The sequence below is a fragment of the Micropterus dolomieu genome, linkage group LG18, assembly GCF_021292245.1.
Source record: "Micropterus dolomieu isolate WLL.071019.BEF.003 ecotype Adirondacks linkage group LG18, ASM2129224v1, whole genome shotgun sequence".
Taxonomy (NCBI): Eukaryota; Metazoa; Chordata; class Actinopteri; order Centrarchiformes; family Centrarchidae; genus Micropterus; species Micropterus dolomieu.
The window spans coordinates 35,674,100-35,689,078 of record NC_060167.1 but is presented as its reverse complement, the minus strand read 5'-3'; the positions used below and the strand labels follow the sequence as shown (position 1 = coordinate 35,689,078).

The window sequence follows — 14,979 nt, the reverse complement described above, 5'->3', positions numbered from 1 at the left end:
CATTTTAAACTAAAACAGAGACACAGTGTCAAACAATCTTTAGTATCAGCACAGTTCAGAGAGGAGGTAAATAAATGATTCCGACTCGTGTCATCTGTAGACACCGGCATGGCTCATAACTGGAGCTAGGACAGCTCATCCATGTATTATAGAATTACCCATAATGCAGGGAAATACACATGACCTAAATGCAACTCTGTTTGTTCATTAATGAATAAATGTTCTGCATCAAATATCCAAACATTAAATTATGTGTCCAATGAAATCACATTTACAGCAGTTCAATTTATTTGTAAAATCAGCATGAAAGTCCTCCTGTTTTATTGTTTTGTCAGCATGCCTCTTAGTTAGGGGACATTAAGGATTGAGCGGATTAACGATAGCTGCACATATTGGGATCCATTTTCTGGGATGTGCAGAGTTTCAAATTTAAATACATTTGTGTCTAAACGTCTTGGTCACTTTACTCTCCCTGCACGACACACAGAAATCCAGCTGCCATCCTTCAGCTGGATAATTCCCTTTTACACAGAGTTCAGATGAACAGTGTGCTACCACAGTTTGAATTTAAAGGTTCATTGCTGGTGGTTGCAGTCAGGAGGACAGACTGACAAAGTGTCCATTAAGAACAGTGAAGTGACACTGACACCGTCTGCGGTTATAAACGATATCTCTGCATAATTCTGAATGAGTCTCTCTGTTACGAAGTGCACGTGTCTGCCAGTCAGCAATGACAGTGCACACCACAAGTATGGAGCGCCGTTATCTGGTCACAGTGATGTGAGGCTCGGGGTTTAGCTGGCTCTGTGACGTAACTGTATAAAATTACGTTAATGGCTGTCATTGTGCTATTTCTGCTTGGCAAGGGGGCCTCAAGCACAAGCCACCATTGAGAAAAAAAGGAGACAAAGAGCCAACTGTGTGGAGGCGAGCTCACGATCTGTAAACTCCTGATATCGAGGGGCCTCCCTACAACCTCCCTGCTCCACTGCCCCCCCTAGCTTAGTCCAGTATTTCATGTTATTAATCAGCGACAACAATCAATCGATCATCACCTACATTGCTTTTAAACAGGTTCTATTCAATTACATCTGGCTGATCAGCACATTCCTCGAGTCTCCTTGTGTCTGACTGAGCTTCACTGTGACCTCGTCTGAACCCACAGACACACCAACATTGATGACCCCACCATGACTCAGTTGGACCCCTGCGTTCAACCGCAGCATCTTGGAAATCCGACTGACAGATCCAACTGTTCACCATGACTGAAAGGTCTGGACATTTCCATTAAGGGGAAACCAGTGGCAGCAGGGACATCCCCTTAAAGAATACTGACAGACATCAGAATTTACTACTTACTGTCCTCCATCCTGACACTAAACCAAAGAAAATAAAGGAATATTGTGCAAGTCCAGTCTCACTACCATAACTGGGGTTTGACAAAATATTACAAACAACTTACAGTACAATGCTGCAGCCCCCAAAATGAAGAAGATAAAGAGTTTAATAAAAACTAATAAGCTTTAAAAAGGTAGAATGGATTAGTCTGCTGTATTGGATTGAATTAAATTGGTACTAGGTGTGCCTCACTGGGGGAACAAACACCAGGAGAAATATACACAAAAAAATAACAAATATACACACACTAGAGATGAAACGATTACCGCTTTAACGCTAAACCATGGGAAAATTCCCAACGGGTATTATTACCGTACACCTTTTAATTACCACAGTAACCGGGTACGGTTAACCACGCTGTTATAATCCCCCGGCAAACGCTGTCCAGCGTCTCCCAGAAGCAGGCGCGCATGCGCACAATACAACGTGGGTTTGCTTGGGTTAATGACAACACGGCGGAGATTTTTCAGTCACTCTGAAGTCCGGTCGTATTTTATTGATTAAAGAAAATGACCTTACAGTGAACGCAGAGTGAGTTAACTTTTAGCCTTGGTTTGTCTCTCTGACTTGCTAACAGCGTGTAAACTGAAGCTCTCAGTGTTGCTGCTCTTGTAAAAACGCTACACGTTGTTCTGCTGCTGTGTGCATCATGTGTCGGCAGAGTCTATTCGTCCACTCCACGTGATAACACATTACGCAGTTTAGTCAACCAACCAGCACTAGAAACGCTACAGACTCCTCTGTGTTTCTATAGTTGTTGGGCTCATTGCACTTACTATCACTGTCTTCTAAAGACTTGTTTGTTTTCATGCAATTGTCCACGGGGTCATTGTATTGCCTATATAATATAAAATCTTGATAATGCACACTTAGGTGATTTTCATATGTTTACAAAAGGTATTTGCTGTTGTTTTATTTTTTATGCAAACAAAATGGCAAGTGTATTTGTAGTTTTCAATATAAAACTTGTTGAAATGGTTTCAGTGTGTGTGTTAGTACATTTTAATATTTTTTGGCACATTTTTACAATACCGTAATAATACTGATAACTGTGATAATTTTGGTCACTGTAATCGTGATATGAAATTTTCATACCGTTTCATCCCTAACACACACACACACACACACACACACACACACACACACACACGCATTACAGTTGTATGGAAAATACCCAACGCATGCTATCCAAATAGGGCCTGAACTCAAAATAATGACACAAGTTGCTGAATATGCCAGACTATTACTTCATATTTCCAGCAATAACAGCACAATCTCTACATAACATCACAGTTACCACATAAACAAAGTACAACTTGTTAGTGATTTTTGGGTGTGTGTGTGTGTCTGTTCAGAAACACACCAGAACTGTGACACCATGTTACCTTGTGCAGGTTCCCTTTGGAGTCTCCAAGGAAGGCAATAGTATGTCCCGCCCTTACGCTGACAGCAACAGCAGTGAGACGGGCAGACGGGCTGTCCAATATGGTCTCTGCTTCTACGGCCATCCTGCTGGCCATCGGGCTGGGGGTGTGGTCAGAGCCGCATGGGTAGGCGTCCAGAGTGTTCTAATAGCAGGAAAACAAGAGAGGAAAATCTGTGTGTTACATGAAGATTGGATTAAAAAAGTAAATAACACATCATAATACATGCGGAATGTCAACTACAGTGCTTGTTTTGTACCAGAAGAAGCCCTTCAAGTGATTTGTTATTAATTTCTGAGCAAGTAGGCCAGTTACCAAAAATAAAACGGCAGTGTTGCTCTTGTGGTAAGTAAAATCCCAGCAGGATTTATTGTGGAGGGGTTGGAGTTTGGGAACAAACTATCACTGGATTCCAGCGATGTCTACACTCGGTGGTTTAAAGCTTACAGACGATTTGTTTTTGGTTCCACAGTTTGGCCGTAGGGAGTCTTTGCTCTGGCGGCAGGGTTGTTGTTTTTTGTTCTGGGCAATTTATTTTTCTACGAGAATGTTTGAAAGTGGGGTCGTTGCTTCATCATTGGTAATCTTAACAATAGGAAGTAGAGGCAATGAACCTGAGAGCTCTGCCTGTTCTACTTGTTTTGATGGATTGCATGTAGCTGGCTGGTGTGTTGTTATGAATTGGACTCCTTATTTGGCCTGCTGTTAAGAAATAGAGACTGCTGATATACCAGCACTGCTGAACTCCAGTTAAATATTTTCCTGATTTCACCACTGTCCAAAGCTGTCTGACTTGATTGTAATAACATAGATAAACAGTCTCCCAACAGCTATATATAGGCCTCAGTGGACTATTGATTAAGTTAACCATGGGTGAAGAGGACACTTTAAACGGCCCGTTTGGTGAACCCAGTCATTAGGGGTAAACAAGCAGGAATGCTAAGAATAGCAACTACATTATGACTCCTGAAATAGTTATGAAGTTATGACGTCCAGTCTAGCATGGCTGGCGTGTCACTGACTGCCCTAGCCAATGGGAGCTGGTGATTACACTGTTGCTGACACACGCTGATGAACACTGCGCAGTCTGCAATCATCTGGACATTTAGACATAAACACAGAGGGCAGTAATAACCACAAGGGAGAAAGATAACTAAAGATTGCTATTTGCTGTAAGATTGCTACAGTTGCACTCGGCCACTGTTTGGTAGGAGTCCTAAATCCTGATCATCATAACAAAGCATTTTCCCCACAGCTTAGAACTTGCGTGAGTGTCCCTGGTGCAGATGGGCTGTCCTGGTAAAGACTGAGCCGGGATGAAGCTGCTCTGGCGTTGTTTGTGTACAGGTATCCAATTGAGATTTGACATCTTAATAACACTCTAAATCTCTTTTTATCCTCAAATCTCTCATCATCTCCTATCTAGTCATATGGTTTGCTTTGATTCCCCCTTTAGTCACCTTCACTTTTAAAAACATCTCATATCTGTCCTGTCCACTTCCGCTTAAGAGATTTAACGTTTTGTTCTAGGACATAAAATATAACAGTAAATATCACACTCTTGAATTTTGAAGCTTTTAAGTGTCTTTAAAATGGTGGTTGCTTACAGGAGGCTAAATGAGACTACAGAGGTTGTTGGGGACATTTTACACAATTACGCCAAACAGCGCATATTACAAGTTGGAAGATTAGTGGTTGTGACATTTAAGTAATGCAACCGTGATATAGTTTGTTTTTAGCCTAACGTTAGCTTTTTATTTCTGGTGAGAGCCTTAGAGTTTTTAACCGTCTTTGTCAGGCATTATTAAACATGAACCCCAACCGCATCCCACTAAGTAGGGCTAATGCCGCAGACTGATCCCTCCCCAACTAACAATTCTATTAAATGACACTGCCCTACTACCACAACTACACTCCACTCAGGCCAATCTGTTTTACGCAGCTGCACAGGTTGAGATATCAGCGCTGCTCTAGGTGCCCAACACAGGAGGAAGTGATGATAGAGGAGGATGTGAAACTAGCCCACGATGGTCATCAGAGTGCTATGTTTACCTGCAGTAAACACCAGGAGGCACACACATGAACACACCACATAAAGTCAGGATTTCCAGAGTATGAGAGGGCCAATCTAATTCAATCCATCCTCCACAACATTACATTTGTCTGTTAAAAAAACGTCCAATTGAATTTCATCCTCCCTGATACAAAGGTCATTTTGCTGGAATAGAGAGGTTCTGGACAGCTTCAGAGGCATGGCACCGACTTTGGCAGAGGAAAGCTTTTATTCAGTAAAGTCATCACAGAAAAGAATTGGGTTTCTAAAAAAGAAAAAAAAACAATTGGACAGGATGTTTTTCCTGTAAATAGAACAATGAAAACAAGGAGAATGTCAATTACATCGGGTTATTTAGTAACTGGTTTACTGTGTTCCTGCATCATGTTTATGTGAACATTTTTATTCAGAGAAAGAAAACCTACTCCAATATAGAACAGCACGGTGAGAAGGATGAAATATGTGGTCACACATTTTATTCTTATACAAGGTCACTCTTATCATGTATGCAGCTTTCCACAACACCTTGCCTGATTGATTGTTATACAAATAATTGCAAATAAAGATTTAATTGTCTTTCTGGGTCCTGTAAGCCACAAGCAAGTTCAACATACCCAGGATATATTTTGTTATCTGGCTTCAATAACCCTAACAACTGGAATAAGCGGTCACACGAAGCTGGTTATCAACTCAGTAAGTCAACCCAGGGTTTCCCATTCCAGCCATGAGCGCATTCACATAAAAGAGACGGTGTTAGCAGCAGATGACCAATCGCAGACATGAACAAGTCTACTGGCAGCAGAGCGGCATATTTTACAAACTAAAAGCAAACTGTAATATTAGACAAATAGACACAGTCTAAGTAGCAAAGCCGCAGCCAATACATGCAGGGAGACAGAAAATCGCAATCACGGTGTGAATGCCTAAGTGACGTAGTTTATAATAATGTGTTAATTTGCTGTGTTCTCATGGCATGTATGAAAATGTAAGCATTATTCTTTCAGCTCGACTGTGTGTCGCCGTTTCCATATTAAATGACTCCGGCACTGAAAAGCCTAAGTCGTCGTTCCACCTCACATTTAAGAACTTCTCGTCACTTTATTAGACACATTAAAGTGTTCCAAACATTGTTCTAAATTAACCTCAAAAAGCAGCGAAACAAAAAATCCATTCATACAATAAAAGATGCTCAAATCGGTGGTTGAAAGACTCAACATTTAGGCAACTGTAAACTCCCCCACATTACCTGTGCTTGCATTGAAAAGGTGGGGCAGAACATGACCTGTCTAAATAATAGACAAGCGGGTAGAAAAGATAGTTAGCTACTAACCTAAAATAAATAGCCCACATTCATTTTTAAATTAATTTCAATATCCCTACTGCAATATGCTCATATTATTCAGCCTCATGTAAGAAAAATGAAACAGACTGGGAGCAAATAAAAAATATAAAACACATTTCAAAGTGGTAAATAGGCTTACTGTAAAAACCTACAATAGTAGCTAACAAGTATTTCAATCAGTCTCTGTAGGATGGTGTCGCTGTACAAATGGTTTCTCCGTATCACCGCAGCAAACATCAAGCAGCCTATAAAACAGTCTGTGGGATCCCTACAGATGGTGATGTAATTTCCCAAGAGAGCTGATTAGGGTGACCAGATGAGAATGGGTGAAATTCGGGAACTGAAGTCAAGCCAGCCTCCACTTCAAAAACGACAGTCAAGCCAGCCCTCGCGCTGTTTTGCGATGCGTGTTTTTTTTTTAGGCATTACGGTAACATCGTGTCGCAGCACATTTCAAAATAAAAGTGAGCTTCTGCTGAACATAATGCAATTGATGTGGCAGAAAAGATTGAATAAATAAATAAATGCTTAAGACACCACAAGTATCTAAAGAAAACATTACATTCTGACAGAAAGCTTACTAAATTCAGCCAAGATTGGAACTCATGTAAAAAGAAAACCTATTTCCACTAACTCATTTCACTTCACAGTGATAGCAGACCACCTCAGGGTGACCCTCTGTCAATATCAGAGCAATCTGATGTTTGGTTTTAATATTACAGCCCTTGAAAATGTCTAATCTTTTCACTGAATTTGCTGATTTCAGATTGATGTTAAAAGAAAACGTCCTGTTTCCACTGACTCACTTCACTTCATAGTGACAGCAGACCACCTCAGGGTGTCATTACCGTAATGCCTAGAAAAAAAACACGCATCGCAAAACAGCGTGAGGGCTGGCTTGACTGTCGTTTTCGAAGTGGAGGCTGGCTTGACTTCAGTATTCAGGACGGAGGGGGGGCGTGGCTACCGGTACATTGAGTGTCAATGAACATTAACACACGTGAAAATCAAAACACAACGCTTAAATTCATTATTTTTGTTCATGAAAATACAACTGTGGATATGTAGGTAAATCATGATCTTTTACTTAATTTTTATATTTATTTTATTCATGTCATTAGTGCAGTGTCACATCTGTCTGCACAACGCGCGTCAGGTCTCTCCGCCGTGCCGTGTCTGCCTGAAGCTACACTGTAAATTCAACTAACCACAAGAAAACAAAAAGGGGAAAAGAGCACGAGTGTTACTTTGTGGCTATAACAACGCTGTTGACACAATGTACAGATAACCCGCAGCCCCTGCTGGAGCAAGAGAACTATACAATGATCAGTAGGCCTATATGTTTAATTAGGCTATAATCAAAACTCATGTTAGGTCTAATTTTCGGGACAAACCGGAAAGGGGTCGGGACAACTGCTCGTAATTCGGGACTGTCCCAGATTTTTCGGGACGTCTGGTCACTCTAGAGCCGATTGGTCAGTAGGGATGCAGCGATTACCGGATTTCACTATTAACCGCCCTTTAAACGTCACGGTTAATTAATCGTAAAGGCACCGCTACACAGAGCGTTTCTGTTGCACGGAACGAAACTGTGGCAACTTGTACAAAACGAAAACAAAGTTACAGGAGCGGTGCACCAGTGTAAGTGTCGTGCTTATCAGAGGCTACTGTACACTGGCAAAACTATGGCAGAGGGACCAAACAGTGAAGCTTTAGTTCCACCAAAGAAACGGCTGAAGTCGGCAGTGTGGGAGCATTTCGGGTACACCAAGACTGACCAGGGCCTTACTGAAGATGACAGATCACCTGTTGTAAAACTTGCCGTTAAAAGGTTCCTGCTAAAGGAGCAAATAACTACATTAAACTTGATGCAGCACCTGCGGGATCACCACCCAGCTTTGCACGCCCAAGTAATGGTAGGCCTAATAGGCTACATTAGGCCTATATTAAATAACGTAGCAAGTTGGTAGGGAATTAAATATAAACGGGTCACTTACAATCGATGCCGTAGCGGTGAGAGTCGAGCTTTCAGTGCAACGTAAACAAACAAGGCAGGTGTAACCTTTCAGACCCACTGCAACTACAGCCCTGCTGCGCTATGAGGCCCTTTATTTTCAATTGTTTGGTTTGTTGTTGCGTCAAGCAACATCCACGGTAGCTAACTTATTCTAGAAATATAATTGTTAATGTAATTGAATATTAAAAATCAACTTAAGTCATTACTAGTGTTGTGAAAGTAATTAATGCATAATAATCGTGAAAGCGTGATTATTTCTCTGACAATAATCGTACCAACTAAATCTGTAATCGTTGCATCCCTATTGGTCAGTAAGCGGCATTTTTGTAGAGTTGATCTCTTATCTGGAATATAACCTGCTCCGGAGCAGGTTAGCCATTCAACAAAAGTTACCATGGCGATTTACCCTGGTAAGACGTCAACCACTGAAAACCAGATTCAAACCCAGGCCACTGTGGTAAGGACTAAACCTTGATACATGGAATGCGCTCTACCTGGCGAGCCACTGGGGCTGCTTACTTAAGTGAAAGTGAATGAATTGAACCACATGAATTCTACGACTGGATTGGGCTACATGTGCTACATTCTAATTTACTCTAACCAATGATGTATTAGTGTTTGTTTGTTCACAAAAAAAAAAGTAACAGCCCTAATAACTAAGTAAACACAGAAACAAGCAAATTCAATCGGTTGAACTCACCTCTGGCAGGTTGGCACAGTTGGATTTGACTTCGTACTCGATGTATGCTGCCTCCACTCCTGCTTCCTTACCCATCAGTGTGTAGCACACATCTCTGGTGGAATTAATCCTGCGGTCCACCTCTTCGAGGTTAAACATGCAGAGGGCAGAGTCCTCACTGGGCCGAGTTGATGATGCCAAACGAGTGGAAAAGACACCAAGAATTACTGGGCCTTGACCTACTACACCATCCTTGGTGAGCCCTAGCTGGACAGCTTGCAAGAGGTTGTAAATTTTTCCTGCCCTGGAACGGCATGTCAAGGGTATTTCCACATAGGAGTAATAGGCCTGGTCATCCAAACAAACACGAGACACATAGGTGCGGTACTCGCGTGACTGTGACTTTAAGTCCCGCCGGTAGAAGAGGAAGTATACGTGCTGACGATGGGCAAATGATGCTACAAAATGATGGTCGTATTCTGAGAGACGACCAGCAACAGCCAATTTGGCAGTCTCCTCGTAAGAAAAGACTGGTTCCTGGGCAAGATTTCGTGTGGAAATAGGAGGATGGCTGCTGGTGTAACCCCGGCCCACAAATAGCACCGGCTGCCTGTCAGGATGAGAGCGAACCACAAGTCCCACGGTGCTAATGTTGGGGTGGTTAGCTGCTACGTATTGGGTATCCACAGGCCTCTCTGTAGAGAAAAGTACCATATCCACAGAATCCAGACTACGTTTCTGGCAGATCCCTTGGTTGACACTCCCGCACGTAATAAGCTCCATGGAGTAAGGGTCAACCAGCAGGAGCTTGTTGTGGTTGCTGGTGACCCTAGCCTGAGGGCAGTTGCTCTCAGTTACGGGAGGTAAGCACTCCCGACTGTCTGTGACAGGTCCAGTGTCATCCTGAAGCTCAAGTTGGAGGAATTCATCTAACTGGAACAGGTAATCTCGGGCCCCGATGTAGACCCGACCCACTCTGGTGTCGGGATGCAGGGCCAAGTGCTCAAACAGAGTGTCATTCCGAACAAATGTGGGATAAAGACTGGAGGGGGAGGAGTCTGATCCTTTGACAACACCATTGGGTAATGAAGTGAAGGGCCAGCCGACAGCTAGCAGCAGGACCGACAGCAGCGTTTGGACTGCTGACACTGAAAGACGACGCACCATCCCCGTAGGCATGGCAGCAGAGCTGAGAAAAAGAGGACAGGTGGTTAGAAAGAATCTCTATATTCACTAGAACAGGAGTTGTCAAATGTTGTCATGTCATAGCGCTCCTAACAGATACATTACACCCTGGATGTACCAGGCCACAGAACATTTGCTACCAAGCTGCTAGAAAATGACATGATTCATCACTGACAAGCTCACAACAACAGAATAGTGTTGAACCCCTCCCTGTTGAGTCCATTGTGCCAACGTGTCATTGGGCAATCACAGAGACATGAACTCTACCTGGGACATGGCTAAGAGACATGGTAGACTACAAGCTGGACCTCGACCAATCCAAATCAGCTGTCTTTCATTATCTGCAAGTACATACAGTAGGTGATAGATAGACCAGAGACTACTACAGTGTTTATCTTGCAGCATCGACAACATCATTCCTGTTTTGCTTCCCCATTTTTACAGTTATGCACGGAAAAGAGCCCTCTTATACAATAACGTACAACACCGCGTTATAGAAAAAGTCAAACTATGAGGGGCAAAAAATTATTTTTGAGGTCAGGATCCCCACATTGAGGGAAATACAAAAACCAAAGTCACGTAAGAGTTTCTTTATGGAGGAAGAAGGACCGATAAACACCCCAAACCATGAAAAATAAAACCCAAACCATGGATCTTCTTCAAGTCTAACTTAACTGTCAGCAAGTTTGCAACAATGTTGTCAGAAAATAAAGCTATCCATGGTGCTAAAAGGTTTACATTTACTCATTTAGCTGACGCTTTTATCTATGGCGTCTTACAATTGCTATATATATCAAAGGCGGCACTCCTCCGGATCAAATAGGGGTTAAGGGTCTTGCTCAGAATCACATTGGAGGATGTGTTGCAGGGGGAATCAAACCTGGGACTGTCACACCAAAGGCATGTGTCTTATCCACTGTACCATCACCACCCACAGGTTTTTGAATCCTCACAAGAATCCATGGGCCCCTGAAGAACCACTGTCCCCGCAGTGCGCTAAACAGTATATGGTCCAAAAAAAGCTGATCCCACATCCACTGCTGTTGCACTAAAGGAGGGCACAAACTTGTACTTTTGACCTTTACCACTTTCAGCAGATTAACCATGGAAGGACAAATGTTTCTGCTTTTAGAGCCCATGAAAATACCAAGTGGCATTCAACGGTTACAACCTCAGGAGTTTGCTTCAGCATTAATACACCATCTGAGACATCGGCTCCTCACCATTTGTTTCCAGTGGTGTTTTATAGAGGCATGTCACCTCTTGACCACTCAGCAGCTTGGGTTTAAAAACACATCCTTCTGGACACAACCTGCAAGACAATGGAAAAAGAAACATCAGTAAACTCTTCACTAAGACGCCCAGAGTGATTTATGGCATCAAATACAGGAGGTGAGAAACCTCACCCTACAGGTCATAAACACAAGTCTGCGTGTTTGCTACAAACTGACTGATGTTCAAGCACCTTGTATTTTTTGACATCACTGCAGACTACTAAAAGTTGTGGGAAGTTCATACTAATTGAAATTCCTTACAGAGTATGTCTGACTGACTACATCCGTTTCTGTGTGTAAAAGAGCCTCCAGCAGAGGCCAAATCAAGTAGTGTCAGTGCAAAAGGTTTTTCAGTGCCACACACACTGTCCCAGCATACACTCCTCGCTCATTGCTAGGATACAAGGTACAAAACCCTTTGGTTTCAGAGTCCCTGCCAGAAAAACAAGTTGCTGTGAGGTAAAAGAAGATGGCATGAGAACCTTGAGAGGGATGGAGTTCCCTTGTTTGGGCACCTGAATCTGTGGTTTCATGCTAACTTTGTCAAATACTGAAATGTCTCCTCTAGTCATGACTGCTAAGTTATACTCAATTCTCCTTTTCATTCCATAGTAATATTCTCCTCTTCCCATCATTAAATATCCTTCTTCCTTTTATCTACCTCTCCTCCTCCATCGCCTCCCAACACTGCATGACTGGCACAGAAGCAGGATTATCTCTTACGAGTCTAGGCAAATCTCCAGTGGGCTTATCCAAATGGTACACTATTCACCCCACACAGACAGATCCTCACCCAGTACACACACACACACACACACAAAAACACACACACACACCTCTTTTCCTGCCACACTAGAAGCATTAGAAAGCTTGCTTTGTTGGGGGAAATCTCTTCTGTGTGGGAATAAGAGTAAAGGCCTGGCAAGAGGTGAAAGAGGAGTAGAAGGGACACAAAAAAACTATTTACTAGAGCACGATAATTATGATCATTGTTATCTATATAATTCCAACCATGTGTGAATTAAATTTCAATTAAACCACATCGGGCACTTCCTTGCTAGTGTTTGTTTTTCCACTCAAGACATGCTTATGTAGAACTACCTCCGGTTCCAGTACAAGCAGGGACACAGATGTCAACCAGACTGATTGATGCCTCAGTGGCTGAACCTGAAATCATCAAATCTAAACCAAAACACTGACTTCCTCCTTTGACCCCTCGGGGTGTAGGGAGTGAGTTTTCTGTACCAGTTTAACAGCTGCAACTCTGGAGCTAAAGAGCCTGAACTCTGTAGTCAGCGCGTCACGACTCTCTGGCAGACTCTCTGAGAAAGCACCAGTCCGGAGCCGAACGGAGCAGAGACAGGAATGACTGGCATGTTAACTAATCAAGCACTAGTTCAACAAATACAGTGCTTCTTCTGTTCCCTCCTCTAGCCAACGGTGCAAGCTGGATGCTTATTACTCCAGCGCAGGTAACAGTGTCGGATTTGAGCACAGGGCTGTCTTCTTCAATAAGTCCCAAAATTTGCAGGTTGTCACTCCACTTATCCAAGAACTAACCAGCAAGTCAGGTCCTCATCTGTCTTAATTTGCCATTTGCTAAAAGCTGCAAATCAAATAGCCAAAAACTACGGTCAGCTGGGCTGCCGTCACTCTAGGCCAACCTCATTTGGGAGAGGTTTCCCTTTCCTGCAGTGAATAATCCAATTACACTCAACTTCACCCAGAGTTCGAGACATATGAGAACAAGAGAATGGATTTGTGATTAGATTCTCTCACATTAAAAAAATAAAATAAAATCACACGGAAGTCTTTTTTTTTTAGGTGCCTTCAGCAAGCCAAAAAGGTATCAGCTTGATGAGAGGAGAGAGGAGGAAATGTGTGCCTGTAATTGTTTTATCTAAATATTCCTTCACTTTTAGGTAATAGAATCCAACTTGTTCCAGCACAGTCTGCAGAAACCAAACTCAGTTCACATGATATAATATACAGTACAAATTAGGCTTCTGTCGATTGGCCATTGGATCGGCCATCGATGAGTCAAGGGATGATCAGCGATTCGTTTTTCATGCGCTGATATTAAGGCGATATTATGAGCAAGCATAGGGATGTGCGATATCTACTGTTTACCGATAGAAAAACGTCTGACGTTATCGTTAGCAATTATGCTCTATTGTTTATTGCGTTGTGTCGCAAATTCAACATTTTGCTGTCATATTGGATGGCTGAATGGCGCTTTCAATCCGTGGTGAAGTTAGTTTTACTTTGAAATTAGTACTTTGAAACTAATATCCACCTTGAAACTAACTTCCCCACGTTGCTTCTTCCACACAAGCCGATGTTGCAGGGAAACAGCTGGGTTGTCGAGGTTAACACGCTGTACAAAGCTGCTAGTCAATATCGATTGCCAACCTGCAGTGTGTCACAAATTGACTTAATTATGCTATGCATCCCTAATGAGCTGCTTCTATCAGTAGTCAACATAATGTTGTTTATACACAGAGAAGCATGTATTTGCCATGACTTGTAGCTAGCTTGGATTATGACATTTTCCGGAACAGACTGCATCGTTCTCTTGGAAAGTTTTAGTGAAGCGGCATAGTTATTACCTGGAATAAGCAAGGAACAAATTGCACTCCCTCTTTACTTTCAATAGACCAACCCACTGAACCACGGTATATAATTCTGCCCCTAGAAAATTCCCACCAACATTGCCCCATGTATTTTTTTAAACATTACTGATTTTGGTCTGAATGCCAATTAAATGACTAATTAGGTCTCATTAGACCCTTGTGGCTGGTTGAAGGTGTCGACTGGTGTTGAGTAGACACTGTTGTGGTGTGTGTGGGTGTGGCAGGAGGATATGTTCACCAGCCGTGTTCCTCTCCTTGCTTTGAGTTCAGCTGGTAGCCAAATATCCTTTCAGTCATTCAAATGACTCATTGTTTCATGCTGAAGAAGGCAGGGCCCCGACAGACTGATGGTTTCGACAGGGCTTTGAGACTGGACTAGGATTACTTTTGATACGCTGAGCTGCCAACGTTGGTGCAAGCAAATGGGGGAGGGGGGGACTTTATTCACAAAGAAGAGCTTAAGTGTAAATGCATTCCTGAACTTGTCCTCATGTACCGTTAAGAGGGCAGGTAGATGTGGGGCCTGTAGCAGATGGACAGAGGTAGAATCCCTTTACGGCAAACTGAAGTCTACCAACATCGACACACCGCAAAATGGACTGGAGTCTGAGCTGCAGCCAAAAGACTCCATAACACAACGAAACATTCCTGAGAGGCACATTCAATTGAGCCATCATCCGCTTCACTGAGTCCAGCCTTTCATTCATTATCAATTCAACTATTCTATATTCTGAATGAGACCCAGAATGACAACAGCAGGGAGGGGGATAGAGCATATTTGAAGAGAAAAAGCTGGCAGAGAGACATTAGCAGACAGAAATGGGGTTACAGGAAGACAATGGCGAAAGGGAAAGAGAACAGAGACAGAGAAGGGGAAAACGACGAGGGAAATCGCCACAAATAAGTACTAGCAAGCTTCAGCGCTCACTGAGAACTGATGGAATGTGACTAATGATAATAACCCAGAGAGAGAG

The 14,979-nt window shown here is 42.7% G+C and overlaps 1 protein-coding gene across 1 annotated transcript in view; it reads right to left on the bottom strand.

The window, feature by feature from the left end:
• The window catches only part of plxnb1b (plexin b1b), a 107,459-nt gene that overhangs the window by 31,769 nt on the left and 60,711 nt on the right, over window positions 1–14,979 (bottom strand). The window contains exons 3-5 of the mRNA XM_046075156.1: window positions 11,322–11,410; window positions 8,935–10,102; window positions 2,784–2,966 (exon numbers count right to left, since the gene is read on the bottom strand). Of these exons, the coding sequence (XP_045931112.1) occupies window positions 2,784–2,966; window positions 8,935–10,092 (1,341 nt within the window). The 5' untranslated portion in view covers window positions 10,093–10,102; window positions 11,322–11,410. The remainder of the gene's footprint in view (window positions 1–2,783; window positions 2,967–8,934; window positions 10,103–11,321; window positions 11,411–14,979) is intronic.